Source organism: Oncorhynchus keta, chromosome 26 (assembly GCF_023373465.1).
Source record: "Oncorhynchus keta strain PuntledgeMale-10-30-2019 chromosome 26, Oket_V2, whole genome shotgun sequence".
Classification (NCBI taxonomy): domain Eukaryota; kingdom Metazoa; phylum Chordata; class Actinopteri; order Salmoniformes; family Salmonidae; genus Oncorhynchus; species Oncorhynchus keta.
Window position 1 is genome coordinate 28,460,997 of NC_068446.1, and position 11,149 is coordinate 28,472,145.

Below are 11,149 nucleotides of genomic sequence, written 5' to 3' on the forward strand. Positions count from 1 at the left end.
CTGAACAAGGATGTTAACTCACTGTTCCCTGGTAAATAAGAATTTGTTCTTAACTGACTTGCCTAGTTAAATAAAATCTAAATATTGGCTATATACCACACCCCCTTGGGGCTTATTGCTTAATTATAAACTGGGTGGTTCCAGCCCTGAGTGCTAATTGGCTGACAGCCGTGGTATATCAGACTGTATATCATGGGTATGACAACATGTATTTTTACTGCCCTAATTACGTTGGTAACCAGTTTATAATAGCAATAAGGCACCTTGGTGGTTTGTGGTATATGGCCAATATACCATGGCTAAGGGCTGTATCCAGGCACTCTGCGTTGCGTTGTGTGTAAGAACAGCCTTTAGTCGTGCCATGTGCCTTATTGCATAGGTATAGCTTGGCCTGAACAGGACAGCTAGGACATCTCGGTGTAAGAATAGCTCTGTTTGAAACTATCATGTGACTGCTGTAGTCAGACAGTTGTCACACTGAATATTTACTGTGAGTGTGAAATGTATGCATACTACAGACACCTGCACTCTTTATCTCTACTGTTAGTGGCTGAATGTAACTAATTTTGCCCTTTGGAGTTTAGTATAAAGTATATTCCTACGTCTCTCTCACTGAAACAGCTGTGAATGAATACATCTAAATAGTTGCTTTGTTTGTGACTCTGACAGACGTACTCTGAAGGACAGCTGAGACTAGAAGAAGCGCAGGAGGAGGGAAAAGGGAAATGCCCCTTTGATCCCTTCCAGAAATACTCCTCCATCATGGTCGGTATGTACTGTGACTGTCTGTCTGTCTCTAGTTATCTGCTCTCACACAAGGACAGAACAGTGCACTCAGTGAAGTTCAAAGTTCATCAACTGCAAAGTGGGGTTGTGCTATAAGTGCTGCCATGGGACTTGTTTGTAAAGTGAGGGGGTTGGGTCTTTGTGAATTGAACAGTTCAATTTTTGTAATTTCACTTTTTTTTTTTTTTTTAGCTTTTTGGCTGAATGTGTTGCTAGGAGCTTGAGTTACCAGTGGCACAATGAAAGAGATTGCACATGTAATTTTCAAAATTAGTTTTGTTTGACTAATATTTACAATATTATTTACTTTGCTAGAAGATCAATTTTCCTCTGTTGTGATTCTTGTCATGTCTCTGGTCTGCCAGGGAATGACCTCTACTCTGCTACCTCCATCAACTTCCTGGGCTCTGAGCCTGTGGTTCTCCGCAGCTCCTCCTCTGCGCTTCGCACTGAGTTCAAGAGCTCCTGGCTCAACGGTCACCTCTCCCTCTCTGTTCATACTTGTGTTATAAACTTGTATACTACTATACACCATGCCTTATGGTGCGCACGTGAATAGTATATATCTACTAACACTTGAATATGAAGTTAAAATGGCTAAATGTATCCATAGCATTTTACATCTTTGCCTTGAGTAATAGCCTAGATCCTATAGGTCCCCGTGTTTTGAATTATGAAACCGAACTTCAACTGCTGCTGTTAAACAGGTCCTGACAGGTAGTGTAATAAGTGCTCATTATGGTTTATGATTTCAGAGCCCAACTTTGTATACATGGACCTTGTCCCCGAGAGCAATAACAACCCAGAGGGGGATGATGATAAGGTCTACCTGTTCTTCAGCGAGAACGCCATGGAGTATGACTTCTACAACAAGCTCACCGTGTCAAGAGTTGCTCGTGTCTGCAAGGTAGCAACTTGTTCCAAATGTACTTTCAGCTGCAAGAAGTTTCATTGTCTCATACATGGTGTTTTAAATATAAAGGACAGTATGTGTACCCTGTTTAAACAGTGCAAGGGTATAATGTGTGCATGTGTCCTCTCTCCAGAAGTATTCACTTGTTTGACTAGAACCAATGTTGTCTCTCACACTGTGTAGGGGGATATGGGTGGGCAGCGGACGCTCCAGAGGAAGTGGACGTCATTCCTGAAGGCTCGCCTGGACTGCTCTCTGCCAGAGCCCAGCCTGCCATATATTGTACAGGATGTCTTCCTGCTCAAAAACGATGACTGGCGCAAAAGTGTTTTCTACGCAGTGTTCACTCCCCAGTCGTGAGTAGTCTGTAGAATCCAGTGGTTTTAGAGTTGACAACATTGTTTAAGTGGGAAGTGGACTGTTTCTAATCTGCGTGATATTCTGACTCGGTTGCTTTAAGCACATGTTTACCATAATCATAGGGCCAGAAGGTTTTCCTGACCAGGAAAAACCCCAGGCGGGCTAAATCTAACTAGGGCCTAGGGTATTTCCCACGTGTTCAGGAAAAACATAGGGCCCTAACCATGATATACTTCAGGTTTGAAAACATCAAACATGTTTTTCTGACTGTCTGCACTAGGAGCTCGTCCGACATGTCTGCAGTGTGTGCGTACAGTGTGTCGGCCATCGGAGACGTGTTTGATAAGGGGAAGTTTAAGACTCCAGTGACTGTGGAGACTTCCCATGTGAAGTGGGTCATGTACAGTGGAGAGGTGCCCACCCCAAGACCTGGAGCTGTATGTCCCATTTTAATATAATTGTGAAGATCTAAATGGTTTAGGGCCACAAAAGGAAAGTATCTACTTTTTTTTTTACAGTTCAGCTACTAACTCAGTAATAAATGTATTATTACCACTCATAAATCTATTTTTTTCAGTGCATTAACAATGCAGCACGGACCCTTGGGATGGAGCGCTCCCTGGACCTGCCAGACAAGACCCTGCAGTTCATCAGGGACCGGCCCCTCATGGACGATGCCGTGCAGCCGCTGACCGGCCGTCCGCTGCTAGTCAAAAGGGGAGACCTGTTCACACGCCTGGTGGTGGACAGTGTGCTAGCTCTGGATGGGGAGAGATACGCAGTCATGTTCATCGGCACAGGTACTGAACAGGACACACACATCCCCAAAACAGACTTGCTCTTCTGACTCCCGCCTGAACAGCTAATCAAATGGCTACCCAGACTATTTGCATTGCCCCCCCCCCCCTTCCCTTTTTAACCCTGCTGCTATTCCGTTTATTATCTATGCATAGTCACTAACTCTACATACATGTTCATATTACCTCGACCGGTACCCCTGTATATAGCCTCGCTATTGTTGTTTTACTGCTGCTCTTTAATTTGTGACTTTTATTTCTTAAACCTCATTGTTGGTTAAGGGCTTGTAAGACAGTGAAACACTTAAAGGTCTACCTACACCTGTTGTCTTCGGCGCATTTGACTTGAATAGATCTGATAATGACATGGGCGTCCTTCTTTCCCCACAGAGAACGGCTATGTGCAGAAGGCAGTGAACTACGCTGGAGAGATGTTCATCATTGAAGAGATACAACTGTACCAGACCCCAGAGGCTATCAGGACCCTGCGTCTCTCCAGCACGGTAACAATCACCCAGTCAATCAATTAACTTGATTTTAAATAGCTCTTTTAAACAAATTTGTTACCGAGTACTTATCGGTTTAAACTCCCAATCAAGGTGCAGCACCATTTTACAAAACATACCAACTTTTTATTGATATCCATATGGTCGTTCATATGTCAACATAAGGATTTAACTAGATCAATGTCAGTTTGTTGTCTCCTGGCATTTCTGCAGACAGATGGTTACTAATTTACTATTTATTTCCTTAGCACTTACAATAGAGCATTCAAGGAGAATGGCACCTGGTCATTGCTGTTACTAACCATGGGTGAAGTATGCTCATTGAGCTGCTGACACTCATATGGTATTGGTTTGTGTTCTTGTTTCCCCAGGGTCAGCTGTATGCAGGCTCTGAGTATGGAGCTGTGCAGATGCCTCTGAGTGAATGTGGCCGTTATGAGTCTTGTCTGGACTGTGTCTTAGCCAGAGACCCTTATTGTGGCTGGGACCTCTCCACTGGCCTCTGCTCTGCTGTGGCCAGCTCAACCTTTGCCCCAGTCCCCACGTACGATCCAACACACACATACCTTTCTAGTAAATGTGATTTAGAATTTCAGTATACCATATTTATAGTCTTTCTATTTCAGGAACATGATTCAAAGTCTAAAAGATGGTGACATCTCAGAATGTCCGAAATCAGGTAAATGGATTTCAATATTTAATTGTTCACGGCCCAGCACACTATCAACAAATGACAGAGTACAGTCCAACTGTAGTTACTACTTACTTTGTTTGTGTGTGTATTGCAGAGACGATGAAGCCAGAGAACTACACCTTAGTTCCTGGCAACAACATCAAGCTGCTGTGCCAGCCTGACTCCAACCTGGCACAGGTACAGTGGCTCTTCTCAGGGCAACTGCTGCTGTCTGATACCAAGTACTACATCTACAATGGGGGTATCCTCATCCTCAATGCCTCTGCCGCCAACACCGGCCAGTACACCTGTGAGTCTGTTGAGCAGGTGAACAACCGACCGTACACCAGGACAATGGCAGTCTATCAACTGTTGCCCCACACTAACCTAGAGGAGAGTGAGACGATGACAGAGTCCCCCCATAGTCACAGTACCCCATTACCAGAGCTCCTGGAGGTAACAGAGAGGCCAAAGGCTTTGGATCCCCTTCCCCCCCCTGAGTCACAGTGTGAAGACGGCAGGGTGGTAGGCCTGCAGGTGGTGGTGGCGCTCCTCTCTCTGATGCTGGTTGGTCTAGTAGCCTGGAGTCTGTATAAAGGATGCTTTAGAAACAGATTCTCAGAGAACTTGAGCGCTGGGCAGGTGAAAAGGCCGTCGGATGACTACATGCAAATTCAAAACAATATAACTTCAGAGTTCAAGCTGCTGGGACCTACACCCAGTCACAGTGCTAACAAGAATCAAAATGCTATCATAGCCTTCAAAGGGAATGGGGAACACCACTTCTCTCCTGGAAGCAATATTTCCACTGTGGATGGTTTGGGGTACATTGATGATGAGTCAGAGATCTGACCATCAGTGTTCACTGCTCTCTCACCAGGCAGCTGATTTTAAGACACTAGCGCAATGACAAGCTCTGTACACTGAACTTGTTTTGGAATTGTCCTTAACATTTTCCCACCACTACATCTCCCTAGATTGAATTTATTTTGTTTAGTCATTGCAGAAGGAGAATACATTTTACATCCCTTTGTTAAATATTATTTTGTATTTTCATGTATATTGCAAATATTTATTTGTATTAATGTAATAACGTCATAACCAGGATGTGATATCTAAAGTAAATAAGACCATAATACTAATGTGTTGTACATAGTTAAGATTCTAAGCATTTCATTCTACGGACCAGTAATGATTACTCCAAACCTTTTAAGTAGATCAAAACAGCCATGGACCAAATACAAATTGAACACTCTTGACTTAGGTGTTGTTTAAAATGTCTCTCAGAACCAACTAAATTATAGCAACATGTTTTCTCTTCTTTTTCACCAGCAGCACTTTGTCATTACACTGTGTTGCTTCACATTTCATGTAAAATAATTTAGAGATCAATGTTGAGTTAAAGGCAGCTATCATTATCGTAACTCAATCTACGGTTCATATTGTCAAAACCAGAGCTTTCATTTTGGTCATTGCTATTAGGAATTGTATCATTACTTCACCAGTCAAAAAGTTGAAGTTGTTTTCATTTCTCATTAGATTCCAACACATGATTTAGTTAATCTGACCGGTGGGAATTCTACTGTCATCGCCATGTAACAATAATATCAAGGGGTTTATTTCAGTGTTGGATACTCTAGCAACTGATGTAATGTCACTTATTTCACTGGAACATTTTTTTCTATTATACAATGATGGACAAATATGGTGGGCTGTTGTCCCAGCCAGCCATTGTCATGTATGGGTATGGAGTTTTGTACTGTATATTATTGGAAAGGATACACTAAAACATGATAATTGTCGATGAAAAAGCTGAATAACACCACAGTCAGGTCTGAAATATATTTTTTAGGTTTGTCACTGCAGCAACACATTTGATGCATTTAAGAATATATTCTCAGTATGACAAGCATTAGACAAGCTAAAAAAAAAATCTGCATAAACCTCATGGCAGTTTACCTTGGAGAGGGACACTTGAATATGAAATATATATCAGTTGTATACTCAGTGGCTGCTGCTCTCCCAGACCTATTGTAAACAAGGCTCCAGTCTAGAATGAGTTGTGATGCAGCATTAAAGAGTGCTGCCACAACAGGGCACTGACCACCAAAAGCAAACAAGAAAAAAATAGCTCAGTGCACCACCCAGGATGAGTGAGGGGGAGAAAAAGGCTCTGGTTGAATGAGAAGGATACAGTATTCCTTGGAGAAGTCTTCAAGCAATACAGTGGCAAATGTCTCATTGGCTCAGTTACACTGAAACATGTAGCAGTACTTAAGGCGACAGTCAGGCAAACCATTTTCTACATGCAAGTACGATTAAGGCGGGTTTAGTTTTCAGAAACAAGGCAAAAGCAGATCAAGAAGGTATAAACCAGAAACACTTGGTGCAGTGATAAATAAAAATCATGCACTATATAAACTCTCATATCTCCAGCTACAAGAGGAGAACCCTGATCCTTCATTCATGTCCAGTAGCATCAAAGCTAAGTTGATTTCATGGAGTACAGTCATAACTTGAATTGGCAAGAATTGATCACTGAATATGGCTGCCAAAATGAATCCAAAGACAACTTTGGAATCACCTTGCTTCTTTTGTCTCATATTTTAAAGATAAGGCACAAGCCTTTGACGTAGCAATTTTCTTAGTCTCATTGTATCTACGGTACATGAACCATTTTAGAAGATACCTTTTTACTTGAAGGATCAGATTCATATTGTGGAACATACTAAATGTAAACAGGTGCAATGGAATGGATCATATTTTGAATATCCATCAAATCTTTTCAACAATAAGGATGATATGCTTTTCCCTCAAAAGATAAACAGTATAATTGTAGCCTCTATCAATCTTAAAGTACTGCTGAATAAAATCAGCTGATTCTCTTAAAATTCCAGCTCTGCATTTCATATTGTTAAGTGAGATTGTACTAGTATGGTGTGCTGGACAAGTGTTCATCCAGCCTGCCTGCCATGGAGAAAGTGCTCTGTCTCCATCTAGAGTCCACTTAGGGTATCACCAGGGGCCATTGTCAGGGTAGCTTGGCACATCAGCAGGGTATTGGGGAAGGCTTGGGCCAGTTTCAGTGACAGCATTGAAGCCGGCCTCTCTCACGGGAGCGCTCTTCCAGAGTCCAGTGGTCCACTCTTCCTGTGCACGCTCAAAGCTGCCCCCTCCACCACGGTACAGCCTGTGAACCTGATGGGAACAGAGCAGACAAACCAACCAGTCATGCAAGTTTATTCTCTTTATCTGCCTACAATGAGTGTATTGTCAAAATGGCTGAGTATTTTTCCTTGTGTGTTTCCATGTGCTTGTGCATTTTTCAGGTGTGTTTGTTGGACTCACCCTGATGAGAATCAGTCCCATTAACACAGTCACTAGAGTGAAGAGCAGAGCCGAGAATAGCATGACTACAGCAGAACCCACGTTTTTTCTGAAAAACAGCACTGTCGCGATCCAACCACTTTAGAGGTACCTCCGTGGTGGAGCAGTGGGGTTAGTATTTGTTAATGGCATGAATTACAAACTTGAGTTTTTCACCAATCATAGCATGACACAATGCAGTGAGTAAAATTAAGGTGATTGACAATCTACAGGATCTTTATTGCTAAGCTGTGAAGATTTTTCTATATTCTTGAGGTGAAATAATTGACAAGCCATTCAGATAGCAGCCAGTCATAAACAGTGCCTTCCAGACTGATTAAATATTTCTACTCACCAAGCACCCCAACCAGAGAAGCCCACTGTCTGAATGAGAGCGAGAACACACTGCAGAAAGAAGATGAAGAAGAAGGACATTAAGTTGAAAGAACTGTCAGCCCTAGGAAAGAGAAAGGGAGATATGGAGTCAGTTAAGAAAAGGTATTTGGAGTGCGAAATTATGGATGTTCGCATTAATGTTTGTTGAATGGACCTTACCGGAAGGCCTTGTAGAGAGGTCTAAACCAGCAGGTGTAGCTGCACGGACTGAAGAGGAGAAGCCAGAGAAGGGAAAGGCCAAAATTGGCTCCACTTCCCCCTCCAGCCCACCAAGCTATGCATGACACCACGTTCACACACAGTGTGACTGAATACACTACAGAATGAGAGAGACAGGAAGAAAAATGTAAAATTGGCCTCGCTCGAGAGCATCAAACTGAATGCTGGCAACTGCCGACTGACTGAAGATCTATAAATCACCCGTCGTCATAAATAATGACTCATTATTATTTGTAGATCAGTCAGTCACAATGTAGCACTATTACTGTTTCATGAAATGGGTTTCCATGGCCAAGCAGCCGCACACAAGCCTAAGATCACCATGCGCAATGCCAAGCATTGTCTGGAGTAGTGTTTTGATGCGAGTGGTGTGAAAAACCTGCACAGGGCCCTGAACTCAACCCCATCTAACAACTTTGGGATGAATTGGAAAGCCGACTGCGAGCCAGGCCTAATCGTCCAACATCAGTGCCTGACCTCCCTATTGCCTTGTTGCTGAATCGAAGCAATTCTCTGCAGCAATGTTCCAACATCTAGTAGAAAGCCTTCCCAGAAGAGTGGAGGCTGTTATAGCAGCAAAAGGGGGACCAACTCCATATTAATGCCCATGATTTTGGAATGAGATGTTCTAAGAGCATGTATCCACATACTTTAGGCCATGTAGTGTACATTGCGGGTTTGATACTCTCAAACCCAGCCATTCTCTCAGCTTGGAATGAAGTTACTGCCCAGTTCCCACAGTAGGACTATGTAACTCAAATGTCTTTGGTGTAACTCACACATCCAGAGGTTGTAGACCCGGCTTACCAGCTGTCGGTGCGGGGCTGGGATCTCCTCCTCCACATTCTGATAAAAGCAGGGCTTGATTCTCAGGAACTGAGGCAGTGGGGGAAAGTTGTTGACCCGCTCTGAAAACAGGAAACAGATTATTACATGTGGGAGAACGGGATGTCAGTGCAGAAGTTTCACAACAAAAAATTGAATACGGTGACATTTTAGGACTCTTAGGAACATGACAAAATGGTAATGCACAATAGTGAAAGTGTTCAGTGTTATTAGTTGATCCTTATGTCTACAATCAATAATTGAACTAAGAGTATGTCATGGCTAATTTAATTTTAAAAATGGTGTCACTTATGATCTCATGAGCATGCATTACTTGTTGCAGGTACATGTTGTTTCATTACGAACATAATTGAATTGTTTACTTAAAGACATCAATTGCAAAATATTTAGATACAAACCTGTCATCATGAAATCCTGTGTCCTTTCCTGCAACATAACACAAATAATTGGCATACTTTACATCTCAAACATTCAAAGTAACAATATTTATATGGGAACTTGCACTATGATTCACATCTAATCAACAACAAAATTATATCAAGATAATGACAAAATTGACATGCAATAAATGAGATCTGGGTATGCTAGGATGTACCGATCATTTTCTAGTAAACTCGTGATAAACCAATGACTGTATATGATAACCCCCGTTTAAAAGATAAGCCTACCCTTAACCACTTTGTAAAACAGAAGAAAGCTAGTTATGTTTTTCGGAAAAAAAATTGACCCCACGTGAAATAAAATGCCTGACTACAGTAATGTTAGCTAGATAGCTACACCTATTAGCTAACGGCGAGCAACGTTACAGTGATGGGACAGATAGTTATACAAATCTTTGATAATGGTTTGTTAGCGAATTGTCACATAAAGGTCAGCTGATGAGTTGATACAGGTATATAGTTGTTAGCAGATTCAATATTAAATAAATAAATATATTAACGTAGTTTCTTGTTTTTCTAGCACCTACCTGAAAACCGTTTACTCCAGCTCGGTTGGGGATGCGTCGTCAACTAAGACTCAAGTTCCGTGGAAGCATCAGCAATGCATTGAGGGAGTGGTAGTTCTACAAAGGTCACAGAAAGACAAATTGGAATACAATTTTTCGATTGTTAAACTACAGATCCCGTAAACGATAGAGGGCGTAGACAGGAGACGTGTGACTACAATGCCAGCGCCATCTATGCTACAGAGAGGGATGATTCTTGTCCCGCACAAGAGAACAGCTATTTTATGACAATTAATTATCTTGTCAGGCTGTACAGTGCAGTATTATGTTCAATGCACACAATATGCTGACTGTAACGGTGACATCCCACAGTCAAAGTCCTAATATTTGTTTAAACTCCACATAGTTATGTTCTGTGGCTGTCACTGAGTAGGCTGATACTCCATTTCATGGGTGCACAATCCATATTTCAGGCTGTAGAGTGCAATATGAATGTCTAAAACACACAATTGACTGACTGGGGTGGTCATTTTCCAAAGTCAGTCCCACAATAAGAGCTAAGAAGATAATAGATGTGTAAATATTTGAAAATTGTGTTCTGTGGGTATCACTGAAAAGTAGTGAACTACATGTAGTTCAACTAGTAAGTTCATTTAATTTTGCTTTAGCTTGTTGGTAGTTGAACTTAATTCAAATCTTTGTAGTGTTTTCAGTAGCTAGCAAAAAAGTTATTACATAGTGGCCCAATTTGTAGCTAACAATTGGAACTACACACTACTTATTTAGCTAAAATAATATAAAATATGGTTAAGTTGGCAAGAATTTCCTGTCCTTTTCAGCATCAGATCTGCCTAATTCTCACTTGAAACATAGTGTTTAATAGGATAATTACACAGCCCAGAGTGATCTGTTTTCGCAATTTGTAGTCTATGACATTTCAGATTTAGGTGTGATCATTTTTCACAAAAAGTAGTTTGGATGTTGTGAACTACTTTTTCAAAGTATATTTAGTTATGTAAACTTCATGTTTCTTAAGGGTCGCTTTAGTGTAGCTTAACTTCTTCCAGTGTGAAGTAATTGGCAGATACCTCCCTGATCTTGAGTATTACATAATACACTCCTTTTTAAATAATGTGATTTATTCTGCCAAACAATATCAAACAGATTCCACTATTGTTACTCATGCTAATGTTGTTTACGACAAATTGGTGGGAGGGAGTTCTTGAAGTTTGTAGGAGTGGAAGTTCGTTTTTGTGAAGTTATTTTTGTTTTGTTTTAGTTAACTCTACTTAATCGTATGGAGTTTCCTTTTGTCACCCCATACAGTTGGTGGCGACAATG

At 41.4% G+C, this 11,149-nt stretch overlaps 2 protein-coding genes across 6 annotated transcripts in view; one reads left to right on the top strand and one right to left on the bottom strand.

The window, feature by feature from the left end:
• The window catches only part of si:ch211-129c21.1 (uncharacterized protein LOC563087 homolog), a 30,732-nt gene extending 25,438 nt beyond the window's left edge, over positions 1-5,294 (top strand). For both annotated transcript variants that reach the window (XM_035757080.2, XM_035757081.2), the window contains exons 6-15: positions 670-769; positions 1,152-1,262; positions 1,542-1,693; positions 1,883-2,055; positions 2,340-2,496; positions 2,637-2,859; positions 3,247-3,359; positions 3,734-3,906; positions 3,989-4,041; positions 4,151-5,294. In XM_035757080.2, the coding sequence (XP_035612973.1) occupies positions 670-769; positions 1,152-1,262; positions 1,542-1,693; positions 1,883-2,055; positions 2,340-2,496; positions 2,637-2,859; positions 3,247-3,359; positions 3,734-3,906; positions 3,989-4,041; positions 4,151-4,887 (1,992 nt within the window). In that variant the 3' untranslated portion in view covers positions 4,888-5,294. The remainder of the gene's footprint in view (positions 1-669; positions 770-1,151; positions 1,263-1,541; positions 1,694-1,882; positions 2,056-2,339; positions 2,497-2,636; positions 2,860-3,246; positions 3,360-3,733; positions 3,907-3,988; positions 4,042-4,150) is intronic.
• A 569-nt stretch (positions 5,295-5,863) lies between these two features.
• On the bottom strand, positions 5,864-9,980 carry LOC118371579 (secretory carrier-associated membrane protein 4-like). 4 transcript variants are annotated; one of them, XM_035757092.2, is made up of 7 exons: positions 9,830-9,980; positions 9,261-9,288; positions 8,796-8,924; positions 7,957-8,113; positions 7,757-7,858; positions 7,384-7,484; positions 5,864-7,233 (listed from the first exon to the last, which is right to left on the bottom strand). In XM_035757092.2, exons 2-7 carry the CDS (start codon positions 9,268-9,270, stop codon positions 7,196-7,198), a joined length of 537 nt encoding a protein of 178 aa, XP_035612985.1. In that variant the 5' UTR covers positions 9,271-9,288; positions 9,830-9,980; the 3' UTR covers positions 5,864-7,195. The 4 variants fall into 4 exon arrangements, with proteins under 4 accessions (XP_035612985.1, XP_035612984.1, XP_035612983.1 ...); XM_035757091.2 differs by having other exon boundaries at positions 7,384-7,415; positions 7,757-7,806; positions 9,830-9,979; XM_035757090.2 differs by having other exon boundaries at positions 7,757-7,806; positions 9,830-9,979.
• Between the last annotated feature and the right edge of the window lie 1,169 nt (positions 9,981-11,149).

What these genes read in the sequence shown, in the direction of transcription:
- LOC118371579 (XM_035757089.2), bottom strand. An exon ending in GGTCTACAACCTCTGGATGT is followed by an intron (nt 8,114 to 8,795) that starts GTGAGTTACACC and finishes CTCATTCTGTAG; the next exon opens with TGTATTCAGTCACACTGTGT. An exon ending in TTCTCTGGTTGGGGTGCTTG is followed by an intron (nt 7,502 to 7,756) that starts GTGAGTAGAAAT and finishes GTACCTCTAAAG; the next exon opens with TGGTTGGATCGCGACAGTGC.